This window comes from Camelina sativa, chromosome 8, assembly GCF_000633955.1.
Source record: "Camelina sativa cultivar DH55 chromosome 8, Cs, whole genome shotgun sequence".
In the NCBI taxonomy this organism is placed as follows: Eukaryota; Viridiplantae; Streptophyta; class Magnoliopsida; order Brassicales; family Brassicaceae; genus Camelina; species Camelina sativa.
The window spans coordinates 18,539,327-18,558,101 of record NC_025692.1 but is presented as its reverse complement, the minus strand read 5'-3'; the positions used below and the strand labels follow the sequence as shown (position 1 = coordinate 18,558,101).

Sequence of the window (18,775 nt, the reverse complement as noted above, 5' to 3'; positions counted from 1 at the left end):
GCTAATGAGGAATTCACAGGTTGATTTGCCTTATCTTCCTGATGATTTGTGGTTGAACTGTTTAGCCCGTGTCTCGAGATTGTACTACCCGATTCTCTCCTTAGTTTCCAAGAGATTCCGCTCTCTCGTGGCATCGCTTGAGCTTTACGAGATTCGAACGCTCTTAGGAAACACCGAGAATTGTCTTTATGTGAACTTACGTTTCAGTTCTAAACCTCACACACGTTGGTTCACTCTATGCCAAAGATCAACTCGAAGCCCTAACCCTAACCCTAACTTTAACTCACGATGGTTCGCTTCCTGCTTTAGACCACATAGTGTCCTAACGAATCACACTATGGTCTCAGTTCCAACTCACAATCTCACTTCTCCGACTGAGTTGACTCGTAATCGTATCGCCATTGATTCTAATATATATATGATTGGCGTATTAGGAGATGGCGCCTTCTCGTCTAGGATCTTCTTCATGGACTGCCGGTCTCACACTTTTCACAAAACTCCAAGCATACAGACAGCCCAAAAGAATCCCTTAATTAGGGTTCTTGATGGGAAAATATATGTAGTGGAAGGATGCAATGATCCTGATTACTCGAACTTTATCGAGTGTTTGGATCCCGAAACCCAAACATGGGAGCATGTGCCAAGCCCTAGCGCGGATATACGTGGTAGGTACGTATCAGCAAGTTTAGTTTTGGACGGGAAGCTTTACCTGTTTGGGGATAAAAATCTGGTTTACAAGCCCAAAGAAAATAAATGGGATGTGGTAGGATTAGAGATACCTTTGCGTTGGAATCCCACTGATTTTGTTGGCGCAGTAGTAGACAACGTAATCTACGCTTTTGGAAGACGTAGAATGAGAGTGGTGTGGTACGACTCAAAGGGAAGACAATGGAGATATTTGAAGGGTTTGGGAAAACTACCAAAATTACCAAAGCAATGTCTTTGTGTTAGATTGGTGGGTTATAGTGGAAAGATTGTGGTTTTGTGGGAGAAGGATGTGCGTGGTACAGATCCTGAAAAGAAGATGATTTGGTGTGCTGAGATTGCGCTTGAAAGGCGTAACGGACGAGAGGTTTTTGGGAAGATTGAGTGGTGTGACGTTGTGCTTACTGTCCCCCAGTCATGTTCTTTATTGCATTTTACGACTGTTACTGTTTGATCAATGAACATTAGTCATTAGTTCATTGGTACCATTTTCTTGCTTCCCAGTTTCGCTGAATGATGTTATATACAATGCATCAAATGTTGTTCTGTTTCTCTCTTATATTAAATCTCTATTTTGGGTTTGTTCCACTTTCTTTTCTTCATTTCACTCTGTTTTTGACTCCCAAACAAAGCCATGTCAATAAATTGTTCGTTTTTTTTTCTCTTGGAGAGTTTTGGTTACTTCAAACTTTTATTATTCTACTCTCCAGTGTACAAAAACCTCTGCTGTACAGTAAAGTTGTAGATGAGATACTTGAGAGAGAGAGCAGACACATTAATGTATGTACCACTGAAACCAGTTTTATAACTTAATAATATTAATATAATCCCCTTCAACAGATACTTTAAAGAAAGATAAAAATAACTTGAAAATTAAAGAGTTCGTTGAGCTTACTCTCCCCAAGTCATCTTCTTTATTGGAATTTATTTCTATTAATATTTGATGATTGAATACATTTGCCATTGGTTGAATGGTATTTTAATTTCTCTGTTTTGTTTTCCATCACTTCTCTGTTTCGGTATATTTGTTTATACATCAAAAAAAAAATCTCGGTTAATCGCTTAACCAAACCGGGAAACCGGTTTACTCCACAATGATTAAACCAGAGAGGTATATATATTACAAAGAACTCAGTTCTTATACTTCATTAGTTCATTGTGTTAAAGAATCATAACGATCGAACTCAAAAAGATTCTCTCTCTTTCTGTTACAACGTCGCCGCCGTTTTGATTCTCCGATGGCCACCTCAAGCCATCTCCTTCTCCTCTTTCTCATCACCGCCGTCGTCTCATCCTTTACCTCCGCCGCTTCTCCTCCGTATCTCACGTCGCAAGATCATCAACACGCCGACAGAATCATCGAAGCAATGATCGGAGCCGGAGATTTTCGTGGATGGGCCGCCGATTTCCTCTCCGCCGTCGACGACCAGTTCGGTATCCCTCTCTCCGCCACCATTTTCATCCCAAGCGACTTCGACTCCGCCGACGTCTCGTCCAACGGCGACAATGCTACTCCACGTCGTCTCTCCGTCGCTTATCACATCGTACCTCAACGTCTCTCCTTCACCGATCTCCAAATCTTGAAACCACTCTCTCGTCTCCCGACTCTTCTCCATGGAAACTCGATCGTCGTCACTAACAACTCTGTTTCCGGTTATACTCTCGACGGCGTTCTTGTATCTGAACCGGATCTTTTCATCTCTTCTTCTGTTGCTATTCATGGTGTTGCTTCGACGCTTGATTTCTCACGTTACGGCGGTTTTGGTAACGATGATGATACTGCCTTTGCTGAAAGTCTCCGTCGTCGTGGTGGTGGTCACGGCGATCTTGGTAACGGCGATACTAATCTAACCACCTCTGCTTCGTTGTTCACTGGACATTACTCTGTTGGCTCGTTCTTGCTTCCATTGGCGGCTCTGACTTGGTTCTGACTCTATGTTGCGGTGACGTTTTGGCCGTCAAGATAACAGTAAAAGTAACCACGTTTTTGTTATTTTCAAGGTTTTTTAGACTCTAATTTTTTTTTCCTCTTCAAGATTTTGTGAAATTCTATACATAATGTAAAGTTTTCCACTTTGAGCAATATCAATTTTCTTGATTTTTTTTTCAATTATAAGATTCACATTAGTGAAAGAATCGATCTTTTTTTTTTTTTTTTTTTTTTTTTTTTTTTTTTTTTTTTTTTTTTTTTTTTTTNAGAAGAACAAATGATTATGAATGTTCCCAAAAAAAAGAAATGAGAAAAAAATTTCATTATTCTATCTAAAAATTAGTCATTGTTGTTGTTGTCTAGGACTAGGAGTTGGTACAGTCTTGTTTCTTGGCTTCTTGAGCTTTTACTTTAAAGATACTCAGAAAAGTTTTCCTTTGGTTAACATAACGGAATAGTTTGGTGGATATCACGAAGTGATCTTTTGATTCGGATGTAGCTTATTGGTTCTTGAGGTTCAGTAATCAACGAGTTGATGGTTTGGGTCAAGAGCTTCACAATGGCCTGTCGACAGGGATCAACTTGTGTAAAACATGAATTAATAGGATGTGTCTATTTTTCAATACATCTTAATTCTTACACCTCCTTAAAAGTAGTGATTCCAATTTATTTGTCAGACCATCAAATCACCAAGTTAAATTCATGAAATGTGATTATGTACACATTTTTTCTATTTTATATTATAAAATTAAGTAGACCATGATATAATCTGTTTGTGCAAATTTTGTTAGTGTGGGACTACATAAGTTTGAATTTACATATTGTATGATTTAAAATAAAAATAAAATAAAATTCTTTTGATAATCATAAATATGTTATGTTATTAAACTAGATTTTAACCCGTGGTACACTGTGGAACAATATTTTAAAAAATAATAATATTTTTTTTGTTTTTTGTATTTAGTTTGTTTTGTTTAATTAAATAATATTTTTTTTGGATTGTCAATTATTAGAACAATAATAGGGGAAATAAATACATAAATATGTAATTTATAAGCTATTGTCGGATTAAGTCACAATTTTACCAATGATTTAACCGTTTTACAAAATTTTAGTTAAATTACCCTGATTTAATATGTCTAATATTCTTATATTAGTGTTATTGACCAAATAGTTAAAGGAAGATTTAATCCGTGTTTTAAAACCGAATTAATAATATTTTATATTTATACTAATGTTAATTCAAACTATCATGTTAATAATATGTCCCGCTATATAACAACAAACCGTCATATTAGTGGTTTCACTACAAGAAAACACGTCTTTTGCGATGGACAAATATATCGCGAATCCCTCGCAAATCGACAAAAGCGAGAAATCTGCGAGGAAATTCCGTTCCTCGCAAATCGCGTCTCGCAAATTGGTCAACGTTGCAATTCCCTCGCAACTTTTGCGAGGAAATGTTGTCCCTCGCAAATCCCACGCATTTTGCGAGGAACTATTTTTCTAGCAACATCCTAGCAATTTTGTATCTAGTAAATCCCTCGCAAATTTGCGATGCTTTTGCAATTAAAATTTCCGTTGCAAATTATAATAACGGTGCAAATTGTAAAAAAAATTAGAATTTTCATTTTGGTAAGCTTCATTAAATTAAACCTGTAATTAAAATTAAACCTGTAATTATAATTAAACCTTATACTTAAGCAAATTAATGCTGTAATTAGAAGTACTAAGTTTACAATAACAAAACATAATAACCGATTTTGTTCTAAATATGAGAGGATAAAGAGTACTAAGTTTACAAAACAAGTTCATCATTGTTTACTGTCCGGTGGTTCCATCTCCGGTGGTTCCATCTCCGGTGGCAGGTCTGGCCGGTGAATCTTCTCGGCGAAATCTAGCAGCAAACTCTGGATCTTTAGATGCAAGATAATCAAAGTATGCATCATAACTATGCATCTTCTCTGAATTTTCTTGCATCTTTTGTGCATTGGCCTGTAGTTGAGTTGCCTGAGTTTCAAGAACAGCTTCGGCAGCAGCAAGCTTCGCAGCTAGAACAAGTGGATCTTCAGAAGGAGGAGGCGGTTGAACAATATGAGCTGAAGATGCTTCTGCTTGCATGTTACCAACACCATATATCCGGTTCTTTTTCTTCGGAGCAACCTGCCAACAAAACATATAGACACCATAAGTGTTTACACAAACACAAACATTAACATAAACAATGAAGCATGTTTTACCTCGGCATAAATTTGGTTCTTCACAATTAGTGATAACCCACCAGAAGCACTACTCTCCATGTTATCCGCTGATATTAGGGAAGACTCAGCTTCAGCTATCTTTGACGACACTTCATTGAACACCTTCTCAGACAGTCCATCAACAAACGACCCATCAGGTTTCCTATGAGTATCTTCTAGTACTCGCAGGAAATCAGGTAGTGGCTCACCAGTACTCTCAGACTAAAAACAGAGAAATCAAACAACTATATTACTATATTGTATATATGATATGATTAATGAACTTGTGTTAAACATAGATACTTACAAGCTTTCGTGCTCGGGCTTTAAAAGAGGTCTGACCAGAACGGTGCTTATGTATTCCGGTGCCATCAGGATCACTATAGCGAGCATTACGGCTATTGATACTCTTTGCTTCTGATTTTGGTTCACACCAAAAGTTGACCAAGCCATCCCATACAGTAGGATCAAGCCACCGCGGCATTGCGTCATTACCTTTCTTCCTCCACTTACCCTTCCACCGAGACACTTGATCACTCATCCGGGTCTTCAACTTCTTTTCAAACTCAGCTCTAACTCTTCCATTGATGGACGCATCCCAATTGTATGTTTGCTTGTAAAGACATAAAATGAATCAGAAACAGAATCAGAACCAAATTCGAATGATAAACACACAAAATCTGTAATTTAAACACAACAACAATTTGTAACTTACCGCAAAAGTTTCAAACCACCGGTTTACAACCGGACCTGGTGTTTGGGTCCAATTGGCATGAGCTGACTTGAAATCTCTTTCAAAAATGGCCCGGACAGTAGCAGCAACCGAAGAATCCTGGTCAAACCTACAAAACATAAGATAAAAGGAATTAGGATCATTGAAAATACAAAACATAAAGATAAACTATATGTTAGATACATAACATTCTCACCAAATAGTACCCGGAGGTCGCTTAGGATCCAGTTTTGGTAAGCCAGCACGCCCGGGACTTGCAAGTAACTCTTCCAAAGTGAAAAACACTTGAGAGGCACTTGCACCGTTGACACACGACGTTGATTGCTGAGGAGGAGGATCATTTTGCTGAGGAGGATCATTTTGCTGAGGAGGAAGATCATTTTGCACCGGTGAGGTACCTTGAGAAGAGGCGGTAGAATGTAGCCTTTGAGCAGAGCCAGTAGAGCGTACCCCTCGAGAAGGGACGGGAGGAGATAATCCTTGTGAAGATATGAACCTTGTATAATGGTTTTGGTTGACAGATCCGTTTTGGTCTCGAGAAGACATCTGAGAAGAGAAGGAGAACATGTAAAAATCATTACCCTAAAATCATTACCCTAAATTAAAAACAAAAATTAAAACCCCTAAAATCGAATCGAAACCCTAATCCCAAAATTAAATCCCCAAAATCGTTACCCTAAACCCAAAATTAAATCCCCAAAATTGAAACCCTAAACCCAAAATTAAATCCCCAAAATCGAAACCCTAATCCCAAAATTAAATCCCCAAAATTCGAAACCCTAAAATCGAATTAAAAACCTAATCGAATCATAACCCTAAACCCCAAAATGAATCCTCAATTTCGAAACCCTAATTTAGAAGGGGAGAGGAGGAGACTTACCAGCAAAGAGAGAAGAGATCGAGTCGGAGATTAACCAAACAAGAGATTCAGAGGACAAGAGAGAAGAGGAAGAGTTAGGGTTCGAGAAGGGTTAACCGGACCTGAGAGAAGAGGAGCAAACTCACCGGAAAAGACAGAAGAGATCGGAGAAGAGAGAAGAAATCGGAGAAGAAGGGTTCGAGAAGGGTTTCTCTTTTGGCTGCGGATTAGTCGAGGTTTGAGCTTCGCTCAAACTAGGTTTTCTAATTATATATAAAAACACTGCGTCGCAAATCCCTCGCAAATATTGCTAAGGATTAGCTATGGTCCCTCGCAAATCTCTAGCAAGCATATAAAAATATGTAATTAATATTTCCAGAATTTGCGAGATAATTGCAAGAGTCCCTCGCAAATCCCTCGCAAAGTCTTTAGGGTTTAGGATTTGCAATTTTCATTAGTGCCCTCTCTTTGATTATAAATCTTGAATGATATCAATTTAATAATTATTAGTAATGTAATTAGTCTTAAAGGTTAAGGTTCAAGGGTTTAGGGTTGTTATTTGCGAGGGAATTGCTATGTATTGAGTTTTTTGCAATGGATTTGCGACGAATTTGCTATGGCTCTAGCAAATCAGTCGCAAATTTGTCGCAAACCTTGAATATCTAATTTGCAAAAACCATCAAAATAATTGTAACAAATTAGTCAAATTAACTTTCAAGTATATTATAAGGTCCAATGGTGTCATCATACTCTTTTCTATCATCAAACTTTCCAAAATTGTCCAATTTTGCATCTTACTCTAAACATGATGATGTTCTACACTATATCACATATATGTTCATTACATTGAGACAAATATTTGCCAAATTGTCCAATTCTCTAACAATTTTGTGTTGCACTGCTATCTTTGATTAATAGTTTTGGATTCATCTTTTTTAATCATTAATAGTAATGTAATAAGTCTTTAGGGTTTAGGGTTTAGGGTTAAGGGTTTAAAGTTTCTATTTGCGAGGGAATTGCTATGTTTTGTCTTGTTTGCGATGGATTTGCGACGAATTTGCTATGGCTCTAGCAAATCAGTCGCAAATTTGTCGCAAATCTTGAATATCTAATTTGCAAAAACCATCAAAATAATGTTAAAAGTTAGTAAATTCACCTCATGAACACATTCAAATGTATTTTAGAATAATTCTATTAAGTTTTGTAATATTTATAAAAAAATTATTCTCCTAACTTTGCAATGGATTTGCTATGGCTTTCGCAAATCACTCGCAATTCCATAGCAAATTTGCTATGGAGTACGTTCTCGCACAATCGTCGCAATATTGCGATGGATTTGCGAGGAAAAGGACCTTCCCAGCGAATTACTCGTAAATGTGTCGCAATTGAGCAGCGGATTTGCGACGACTGAGTTCGTCGCAAATTTGCGAGGAATGTGCTATGGTTTTTTATTTTCTAGTAAATCCCTCGCAAATCTATCGCAAATTTACGAGAGCTGTGTTCCGTCGCAATGTGTCCTCGCAAAAGGCTTGTTTTCTTGTAGTGTTTAACCCGTGTTTCAAAACCGTCATATTAGTGGTTTTGGTTGTGTGTTGTGTTTTGTCTATGAAGTTGATATTTATACATGGAAAATGCTTGATGAGCAAGGAGTTTACGATCCGTAGTAATAAAAAAGAGATTTTAGTGTTTTCCTATTTGATTTGATAACATTATCGCAGAATAATATTTAGTTTTTTAACACGGTATATATTATATTAAATGTTTTTTTTGATGCTAAACTTTATTAACGTTATAATAATTATTGCGATTGTAATCATTTGTTACTCAAACTCGGTTGTGTCATTTAAATTTAAGAGATCATACAGTCTCTAAAGATCTATTACAATAGGTTTGGAGATTTTTATGAGATTAAAAATTTAATGCGTAGAGTTGTTTTTGGAAAAATCGAAATATATAGATGTTGTCAAGCTATTTATGGCAATAAATATATCAAATTAGGTCGATTTAAATAGTTCCATTAAATAGTTCCATTAAATGAGTTTTCAGAAATTGTTATTTTAGGAAAATAGTTAGAGGTTAATGTTGTAAACAAAACAAATTAAATAAGTAAAACTTCAAAGGCATAACACAAAATGTACTTCAAAAATAATAATATAGATAATTAAGAAGTAATTGTATTACATAGAGACACTTTACTCTTCAGAATTAGGAAAATATACATTTATTACTGTTTGTGAATAGTGAGATCGTGAAATATAATTATTTATAGTATTAGGAACTAAAAATTTGGATACAACTAGAATTAGGAAATAGAAATTTCTACCAACATTGTATATAGAAGTAGTTGGCAAAAGCTCTCCGAGTTTGAATAATTGCTCTCCAAGCGGTTTTATTCACCGATTGATTTGCCTTATCTACCTGATGATTTACTTTTGCACTGCTTAGCTTGTGTCTCAAGGGTATATTACCCGACTGTCTTTTTTTTTTTTTTTTTTTTTTTTTTTGTAAACCAGAAGGTTCAAGACCGATGCCCATAATCCTCCTAAAGTCCGGGGAAGATCAGGTGAAAACCCTTGGCCCAATGGAATTGTCTACCTTTTTCGCACTTGAGGGGAATTGATCTCTGGCCAACAGGACAACTCTTTCCTCAAGTGGAAACCACTAGACCAAGACCACTTGATTAAAAGTTTGGGGAGGTCAACACTGTAGAATTTACCATCTGAAGTGTCTATATGTGTGCTTACGTTTAAGTTCTGAAACTAGGCCACGTTGGTTCACTTTATGCCGAAACCCAACTCCTATCCTTAACCGTAGCCCTAATCCTAACCCTAACCTTAACTTACGATGGTTCACTTCCTACAATGGACCACAAAGACTCCTAACGAATCACACTATTAATGAAGAAAAGAAGTTAAGTGACAATCATGAGTTGGTCTCAGTTCCAACCTGCATATATTATCCTCCTTTTGGGTGGCCTCGTGCAGCAATTGGCTCTAATATTTACATCATTGGCGGATACTTTGAAGATTCCTACTCTAATAAGCTCGTCTTCTTCATGGACTGCAGGTCTCACACCTTGTACAAAGCTCCAACCACGCAGATGGCCCCAAACCGCCATTGATGGGAAAATATATGTAGTGAAAGGCTGCAAAAAATCACGATTCCTCGAATATGATCGAGTTTTTCGATCCAACAACCCAAATATGGGAGCATTTGTCATGCCCTAGCGCGGACATACACAAGAGCGACGAACTACGTAGCCTAGCAATCAACGGAAAACTTTACCTGTTTGGGAATAAAAGTGTGGTTTACGACCCCAAAGAAAACAGATGGGACGTGGGATCATTGGATGATCGTTTGCATTTGGCTTCCTTTTTCTCTTCTTGCGTAATAGATAATGTAATATATTATTATCACGCGTACATCACAAGGATCTGGTGGTACGACCCCGAGAGAAGATTGGGGGGACCATTGAAGGGTTTGGCAAAACTTCCTAAACTACCGACGCAAGTTAGAATGGTGGAAAGATTATGGTTTTGTGGGAAAAGGAAGTAGTACCTGCTAAGAAGGTGATTTATTGTGCTGAGATTGCGCTTGAAAGACGCAACACAGAAGATATGTATGGGAAGATTGAGTGGCGTGACATTGTGCTTAAACTTTCCAAACCATATGATATTTTGGAAGTTATTACCGCTACTGTTTGATGAACAAAACCATGAGCTATTGCTTGAACATGGTTATATCATTTTTTTATATATTTAATATGATGATTATTGATATATTGACGGCTTAAAGCATAATTCAGATATATAACCATGAGCTATTGTTGTTCCTCCCTCTTACAGATAAGAACTCTGTTTTAATCATGTTCTCAGTGACGTATATGTTGTGTTTTCCTTCTCTTCTCTGCTTCGCTCTGTTTGCCTTTATTATCAAATCAGTCCAAAATACACTTTGGCAGCTCATCATTATCCGTCTAAATCGATAAAAGTTTTGGCCTATCGGGTTCGATTATGTTACACATGAAGATGATTTCCTAATAGGGACTAGTATAATAATACCTAAATCTAGCTAGATTTACAGAATATATGAGTTATACGAATTCAACTAAGTTTAAGGAATATATATTTCTCCAGTATATAAAGAGTAGTAATTAACAAGGAAGGCTCTTTGAGTATTTTTTGGAGCTAGCGTTTTGTGCTAATGAGGAATTCACAGGTTGATTTGCCTTATCTTCCTGATGATTTGTGGTTGAACTGTTTAGCCCGTGTCTCGAGATTGTACTACCCGATTCTCTCCTTAGTTTCCAAGAGATTCAGCTCTCTCGTGGCATCGCTTGAGCTTTACGAGATCCGAACGCTCTTAGGAAACACCGAGAATTGTCTTTATTTGAGGTTAGGTTACAGTTCTGATCAGTCTGATGCACGTTGGTTCACCTTATGCCAGAGACCAACTCGAAACCCTAACCCTAACTTTAGCTCACGATGGTTCGCTTCCTGCTTTAGACCACATAGTGTCCTAACGAATCACACTATGGTCTCAGTTCCATCTCACAAACTCACTTCTTCGACTAAGTCGACTCATATCGCCATTGGTTCTAATATATATATGATTGGGGTATTAGGAAATGGCGCCTTCTCGTCTAGGATCTTATTCATGGACTGCCAGTTTCATACTTCCACAAAACTCCAAGCATGCAGGCGGCCCAAAAGACTTCCGTCATTAGGGTTCTTGATGGGAAGATATATGTAGTGGAAGGATGCAATGATCCTGATTACTCGAATATTATCGAGTGTTTCGATCCTGAAACCCAAACATGGGAGCATGTGCCAAGCCCTAGCGCGGAGATACGTGGTAGGTACGTATCAGCAAGTTTAGTTTTGGACGGGAAGCTTTACCTGTTTGGGGATAAAAATCTGGTTTACAAACCAAAAGAAAATAAATGGGATGTGGTAGGATTAGAGATACCTTTGCGTTGGAATCCCACTGATTTTGCTGGCGCAGTAGTAGACAACGTAATCTACTCTTATGGAAGACGTAGAGTGTTGTGGTACGACTCAGAGAGAAGACGGTGGAGATATTTGAAGGGTTTGGCAAAACTACCAAAACTACCAAAATTAGCAAACCAAGGTCTTCGTGTTAGATTGGTGGGTTATAGTGGAAAGATTGTGGTTTTGTGGGAGAAGGACGTGCGTGGTACAGATCCTAAGAAGAATATGATATGGTGTGCTGAGATTGCGCTTAAAAGGCGTAACGGACGAGAGGTTTGTGGGAAGATTGAATGGTGTGATGTTGTGCTTACTGTCCCCAAGTCATGTTCTTTATTGCATTTTATGACTGTTACTGTTTGATGAAATGAATTAACACATTAGTTCATTAGTACCATTTTCTTTCTTTCCAGTTTCATTGAATGATTTGCTATACAATGCATCAAATGTTGTTCTGTTTCTCTCTTATAATAAAACTCTATTTTGGGTTTGTTCCAATTTCTTTTCTCTACTTCATTCTGTTTTTGACTCCCAAACAAAGCCATGTCAAAAAATTGTTCGTTTTTGCTCTTGGAGAGTTTTGGTGTACCTCATCTTTAGTATATATATTGGGATGCAATAACTATATGTGGTGAAAAAGTAACCAAATGTTCCTACACAGTAAAGCAAAGAGTAGAAACTGCGACTGCGTTTGAAACACAATGTTCTAATCGGAATTTACCAGGGGACTGGTGTGATGCGACTCCGCCTTAAAGGGAGTTGTTTCAACGCTTACACTTCCGAGCAATATGATATTGTGAATGTCAAAAAAAAAAAAAAAAGCATTTGAAAGAGAGTTGTTTCAACTCTTCTAATTTGTGGGCAAGTTTAAAACAGCAAAGTTGAAGATGACAAACATTATACTTGAGAGAGTGAGAGCCAGACACATTAGGCAGTAATGTATGTACAACTGAAACCGGTTTTATAACTCATAATATAATCCCTCCCAACAGATACTTTAAAGAAAGATAAAAATAACTTGAAAATTAAAGAGTTTCTAAGCAGCAGACAAATGTAAGTCTGATATTTAAAAGCTAAAACTTACTTTAGATAAGCTCAAGGAACAATGCTTCTTGTTTGCTGGTCAGCCCAAGATCGTTCAAGGTAGACTCACTTTCTCCATCTCCAAACGCATGCCTTGGATATGGCCTCACCTGTTTTCACCACATCAAAACTTTAAAGACGGGCTTTTTCAGACCTTTAAGATCTAAACTGATTTATAGGACCAAACCAGTCAAGCATATCATTTTTTGCTTTAAATCAGGGCAGTTAACCTCTGCCTAGCCAGCACGGCCCCAGGGCCGGGATAGATCAGGTCTGAAGTCTGATCCTCAACTAGTCATTAACCCGATTTGTAACCAACCCTCATAACATCCTATAAGCGTGTTCTATATGCCAAAAGATGAGATATTTATTTATGTCGAGGCAGAAGATTTACCAGTCTGTAAGTGTTGGGTTTCACCACTCTGGCAATGTCTATAAAGTTGAAAAGAGACTGCAAAACAGCACAGACAACAGTTATTTTTATGGAGAAACTTCCGAGTAATGCAAAATAAAACTGATTAGAAAACTGACTTGGAGTTTGTCGGATTTAAGGAACCGGCGGCCACGTCGGGTGCCATCTGGCATCCGGATTAGAAGGGTAATGGCATTCTCTTCGTCTGCTTGGGGCTCCTTAGGTAGAGATGCTTCTTTCGCATCTAGCTGCCTCTCTAGCTCCTGCAACAACATTCAGAGTAAAAAAAACCGCAGTAAGCAACAAGATTGCCTTCACTAAAACTTGTGAAAACCAGAGCACTGTTCATAATCATCATTGTATTGTATGGTTATAGAGTTCCATCTTTCTGAAGCAAGAAAGGGTTTTCAAAGTTGCCTATGATTTAGGCTGATCTTTCTCTATCAACTAGCAGGAGTCTTGGTAACAATCGGCAGTCAATAATTACAGGAAAACTTGTTTAAACGCAGATTTAGAAAGAGGGTTATATGTGAGAACAGAAGCAGCACCTGTTCTTCCTCGAGTTTTCTTTGAGCTTCTTCCTCTTTTTTCTTTTCTTCCTCCAGAAAAGCCTTTCTAGCAGTTTCTTCCTCTCTAATGGATTTAATTTCTTTATCTCGGTCAGCTTGCAGGGATGCAAGATACTCATCATCCTGCATGATGTAGCAGCTCAAGAATTTTATTATCACCCATAAACCTTGATAAATAAAAACGTCTGGTCAAGCAGCTAGTAAGTGTTGCCTAACCTGCTGTTCCCGTATTAACCTCTGAGCTGTCAGTGAAGGTGAGGGTGGAGGTGGTTGAGCCCTCGGCTGAGGAGGCAAGAATGGAAGAGGAGGATTATATCCAGTTTCAGGAATGCCACCAAACATGGCCGCCTCAAGCATGACAGCTTCATCATGTTCCTCAGACGAAATGCCTCCCCACTTGAGCATACACAATAGAATATCAGCAATGACAAGGACTAGCTACTCTAGAATTCCTCATTTATAAGTAATACTGGAATTCAAGTCAGGTTTCGGTGTAATTAATTAAACAGTTTTATGGATACCTCTGAAGGAAACCCATTGCCACGCTCCTCTGGATTAATACTTGCACGTTCTTCTTCAGGACTCCCACTCCGGGAACGATCAACGTTAGGTGGAGCCAGAGATCCCGATGCTGCACGTCTTGGTCTGTGTCTAATAAGAGGTTGGTCATCAACATCATCGGAGTCATCCTCAAATGGTGAGCTAGGTGCTGCCAATCTAGACAACAAAACAAGACAATTTGTTAGGCCTCGACTTTTTGACAAACACCAGCAGACAAACTGCTTGACAGAAGTTTATACAACTGCAAGTATCAAACTCGGAGATAACACATTAGCAAAGTAATATAGAAAAGAACCAACAAACCTTCCGTTCAGGGCTTGGGTATCCTGAGGTCCTTGAGCAGCAGTCACTTCAGAAGCTCCTAATTCTGAGGTTGAGGCCTTATACCCTTGACCGCGCAAAACCTCTTCCTCGGCTGACTGCAGTAACTTATGTTAAAAGAGATCAACGGGATATGACAGCGAAAATAAAAGAGAGGAGACAACCACAGACCTTCAATGACATTGTAACAGCTTTTGCTATGTCGTCATCATCTTCCATGTGAGGGGGCCTCTCTTCAAGCAAAGGGTTAGTTGATCCCTATAAAACAATTAAAAAAGCTCATAAAATTTGCTAATTCAGTAAGCCAAACTAAACAAGAAGACAAACCACAATAGTGCCTATTCTCTTAGAGAAGCTTACCTCAGCCTCCTTCTTTGAGGCCTCAATGGCAGCTCTGATCATTTCTTCTTCAATATCATTGTAATCTTGATTATTATTGGCTACAGAACCAGCAAGTCCGTCTTGCCTACTTTGTCCGGTTGGTGCATAAGGAATATCATTATCACTCTCTTCATCTATAATAACAGTTCCTTGAGTAGCTGGACCTTGGACATGTGCTGTTTCTGTCACATCCTCAATAGTAGGAGCATCACTAGATCGTCCTGATGGCCCACTAGTGCTATCCTTAACCTCTATTGGTATCTGCCTAACCTCTCTGGGATGACTAACAAACGGAGGGCGTGGCATAAGAGGATCACTATCAAATATACCTCTAGCAAAGTCCGAATCCAAAAGAGAAAAAGGACGGCCAATTGTTCTAGCTGCATTGAACATAGATAGAGGAGATTGCGGAGCCGGAATCACATCATCTATATCCATTTCATCGTCATGAAGGGCATCAACCGGTGCTTCACGTACCCTGTACAAAGAGCATAACAACGTACACCACATGAAAAAAATAAATAAATAATAACTTTGCATAGCTGAGAAAGAAGAAAATAAACCAATCATCAGTGAGATAGATGATGTCATACACATTCTGATCCCCCTCGCTGAAATATGCATTCACAGCTTGATTAAGATCACCACGATGTTCCTGCATAAGATTGGAGAAAAGAAAACAATCAATTATACATATCAACAAATCTACTCAAAAATAAAACCAAAGTTTCTTACTTTTCGATACACTCAGCTCTCAAAATTACAATATTACACACTCATCAATGAACGAGCTAAAGAGAGCAATGTAAAACCCTTTTATAAACTCAATCAGACCATCCAATGAACTAAAATTGCGAAAAAAAATTAAAACTTTAATTTCAACCCTAACCCATCACCGATTAAAACAAGAGAGCATCGGAAATAATCAAAACGATCGTCAGTCATATGGAACTTTTCAGTTAACCGATTCCCCGAGAAACTTTTCGATATGAATAGATTGCTTTTGAAAAGAAAATATGAATCACCTCGAGTTTCTGAAGGGCGACGGCGTTTGAAGCGCCGGTGATGCTGATGAAAGTGTCGATTGCTTCCTGATTCGGTGTCGACGCCATAAGAGAAGAAGAAGGAAGAAGATTGGAGAAATGAAGAAGCTTGGGTTCGTAACAACAAAGTGATTGTGAAAGGTTTCGTCTTTTGTGTTGTTCTTGGAGTGACCAAGGGGAAAACTAAATTTGTTTGTGAAGAAGAAATTTGCAATTGAACTGGATTGGATCGGCTTAAACTCGTCGTTTTAATGTTTTATTTTTCTCTTTTCTTTTTTTATTTTTTCTCTTTTAGGTAAGGTGATGATGATTATTTTTTACTATGTGGGAAAGCTTTGAAGTTTCTCTATGTTTCTAGGGTAAATTATTAAAAGTGAAGGACACATATTAAGTTCGTCAAATATGCCAATATTGATTGATAAAAAATACGTTAATATTTGGTATTCTAAAGAGTATCTCTCACATCATCACAAAAAATTTGAGGTCCCTTTATTTAATAAACTTTTCATAGATAAATTTTTTTTTTCTAACAGAATTTACACTTACTTTTATTACTAATTTTGAAAATAATAACTAATATCATGATTAGTAACGACTGTTATTTGTGGTTGTAGAGATTTTAACTGTAAAAATTTGGCTGTATAGAATTTGGCTACAGAGACTTGGCTTTAGATACTTTAACTATTAAAATCTGATTGTTAAAAAAAAACTTTAAAAGTTGTGACTATAGTTTTATTAATAACAAAATTGTAAAAAATAACAAAGATGATGATAAAAATAATAAATTTGTGAAGAGAAGTGGATGCCAAAAGAAAGAGAAAAAATGCTGATATTAATCTATAAAAAAAAGGTTTGTGTAAAAATATATAAAAATTTATATAGAGTTTTTAATTATGATGAAGGAAGAATTTTTTTTTTAAACTTGTTGATTTTACAGCGTCATTAAAGAAGGAAAAAAATAAAGTGGGTATAGAAATTTTAAAAAATACTATAAAGTTATTTTTTTCAGTGTTCAAGAAAGCGCTAGGCGGTATTTGGGCGGTGACCCAGCGCCTAGCGTCTAGAACACTTAGTCCCTAGACGGTTTTTAGGTGGTTTAGGCGTTTACAACATAAAATATTATATATATAAAATTATGTAAAAATATATGTTAGAAAAATAAAATTTTTATAAATTATGAACAAAAGTAAAAAAAATACATTTATTTAAGTTATATTAACAACATATAAATGTTTATAATTACATATACAGATATAAAACTTAATAATTTAAATATATATAGTTAAAAATCAAATATTAATATTAAAATAAAATTTATGTAATTTTAAGCGGTTCATACGGTCATCTAGGCGTCTGCTTTCGTGAACACTGATTATTTTTCAATAATCAAATAGAAAATCCTGATAAAACAAAATTTAATAAGAGACAAAAGGTTTAATTTAATTAGTGATATGTATTTTTAGCAATTACTTCAAAATTATTAAAAGAAGAAAGAAAAATAATTGGACTTCAACTAAAAAAAAATAGTAATTATCTTTCTCTTAGCAAAAAAAAAAGTAATTACAACGGTATAGTATTAAGCCAGTTAGGTTTTATGATAAAAATGCTAATTTCCATTTAGTTAAAGTTTTCAACAAACTAAAAAAAAATGAGAAAACTAAAGAAAATTATACCAACACCAACTGTACGGTACTTACAAATAAAAAAAAATAAAATGTAAAAAAAGAGAAGGTTTTTCACCAGATAGCCCAGCTTTTATATTAAAGCAGAGACTGACACATCAGAAAAAATCTGTAACCAATCAAATTATAACAATTAATACAACTCATCTTTTTTGACACATGAGGAAAAATCTGTAACCAATCAAATTATAACAATTAATACAACTCATCTTTTTTTTGTTTGCCAAAGACACATTGATTTCTTCTTCTTTCTATCGTCCAATTTTAGTATTGTATTTATTTTTGAAAAATACTTAGGTTCACTCCTAGGGTGAACCCATTTGTTCACTACCTCATTTTCAACCAATTAAAATCTTCTATACATTATTTTATTTAAAAATAAATCAAAATTAAATTAAAAAAAACAAATTTAGGAAACAAAATTCTGTATACTTTTAATTAAGGAAAGTTAAATATTGGCTTGGTTTATATTTTATAATTACAACAAAATTATGTCTATAAAAGAGCGATTTAAGTTTTTAATCTTATGATAATGTATACAGATTTTGTTTCCTTATTTTATAAGAAAGTAAATGAATAGGTTATTAAATGTTTTATGACATGTCAAATTATCATTGGTTAAAATAAAGAGAGGTGAACAAATGGATTCACCTTAGGAGTGAACACAAGAATTGTTTTTTTCCTTTTTAGCCAAAAACAATGGTAGTAGCGACAAATGTCTTAGCGGATTCGTCGGGAAGATTAACTCAAGTATCCGTAGCTCTTATATCGGCCGCTCGACAAAGCCGCCTCCTGGACTTCCTGCTCCTAGAAAGGAAGAACCGTCATAGATTCGGTGTAGGAATGGGGAATTAATCGGTTGTGGTGCTTCTAGGAGGGTTTACATGGGAATGAACCTCGATTCCGACGAGCTTCTTTTAAGTGCCGTTTGCGATTTCTTCTTCTTTTCTAATTGGATTTGTAATTTAGATTTTAATTGGCAGCTCTCATATGATGTTGTTGTCGAATATTGAAAGTTACAATATTGCAGTATTGCAAGTTAAATTCATAGAAGAAACAACAATAACGAGGGTGAGGAGGAGGGAGAAGAAGAACTGTAGAGATGCATGCGTCATTGTATATATCTCCTCTTCGATTATGGGTAAGTAAATCTTCAATCCTTTTTATCCAGAGTCAGATCGACTTTAATTGATCAGTGTAAAATTTTGAATTTAATTCATGTGCTTTGTGTTCTCAAAGAGGTAATGCTAACGAAGCAGCTTACATAT

General features: G+C 36.5%; 3 protein-coding genes and 1 pseudogene across 3 annotated transcripts; 3 read left to right on the top strand and 1 right to left on the bottom strand.

Annotated features, from left to right (window-relative positions):
• Positions 5-1,159, top strand: LOC104707471 (putative F-box/kelch-repeat protein At4g11750). Its single transcript, XM_010423827.1, has one exon. It carries the CDS (start codon positions 5-7, stop codon positions 1,157-1,159), a length of 1,155 nt encoding a protein of 384 aa, XP_010422129.1.
• LOC104709669 (FAS1 domain-containing protein SELMODRAFT_448915-like) lies at positions 1,884-2,636 on the top strand. The gene has a single exon (XM_010426241.2). It carries the CDS (start codon positions 1,944-1,946, stop codon positions 2,634-2,636), a length of 693 nt encoding a protein of 230 aa, XP_010424543.1. The 5' UTR covers positions 1,884-1,943.
• On the top strand, positions 10,640-11,818 carry LOC104709668 (annotated as a pseudogene).
• Positions 12,322-16,051, bottom strand: LOC104707470 (plant UBX domain-containing protein 8). Its single transcript, XM_010423826.1, has 11 exons — positions 15,808-16,051; positions 15,376-15,437; positions 14,762-15,260; positions 14,573-14,659; positions 14,384-14,499; positions 14,041-14,236; positions 13,736-13,915; positions 13,499-13,642; positions 13,070-13,213; positions 12,933-12,989; positions 12,322-12,648 (listed from the first exon to the last, which is right to left on the bottom strand). The coding sequence occupies exons 1-11, from the start codon at positions 15,892-15,894 to the stop codon at positions 12,541-12,543; spliced, it is 1,680 nt and encodes a 559-aa protein (XP_010422128.1). The 5' UTR covers positions 15,895-16,051; the 3' UTR covers positions 12,322-12,540.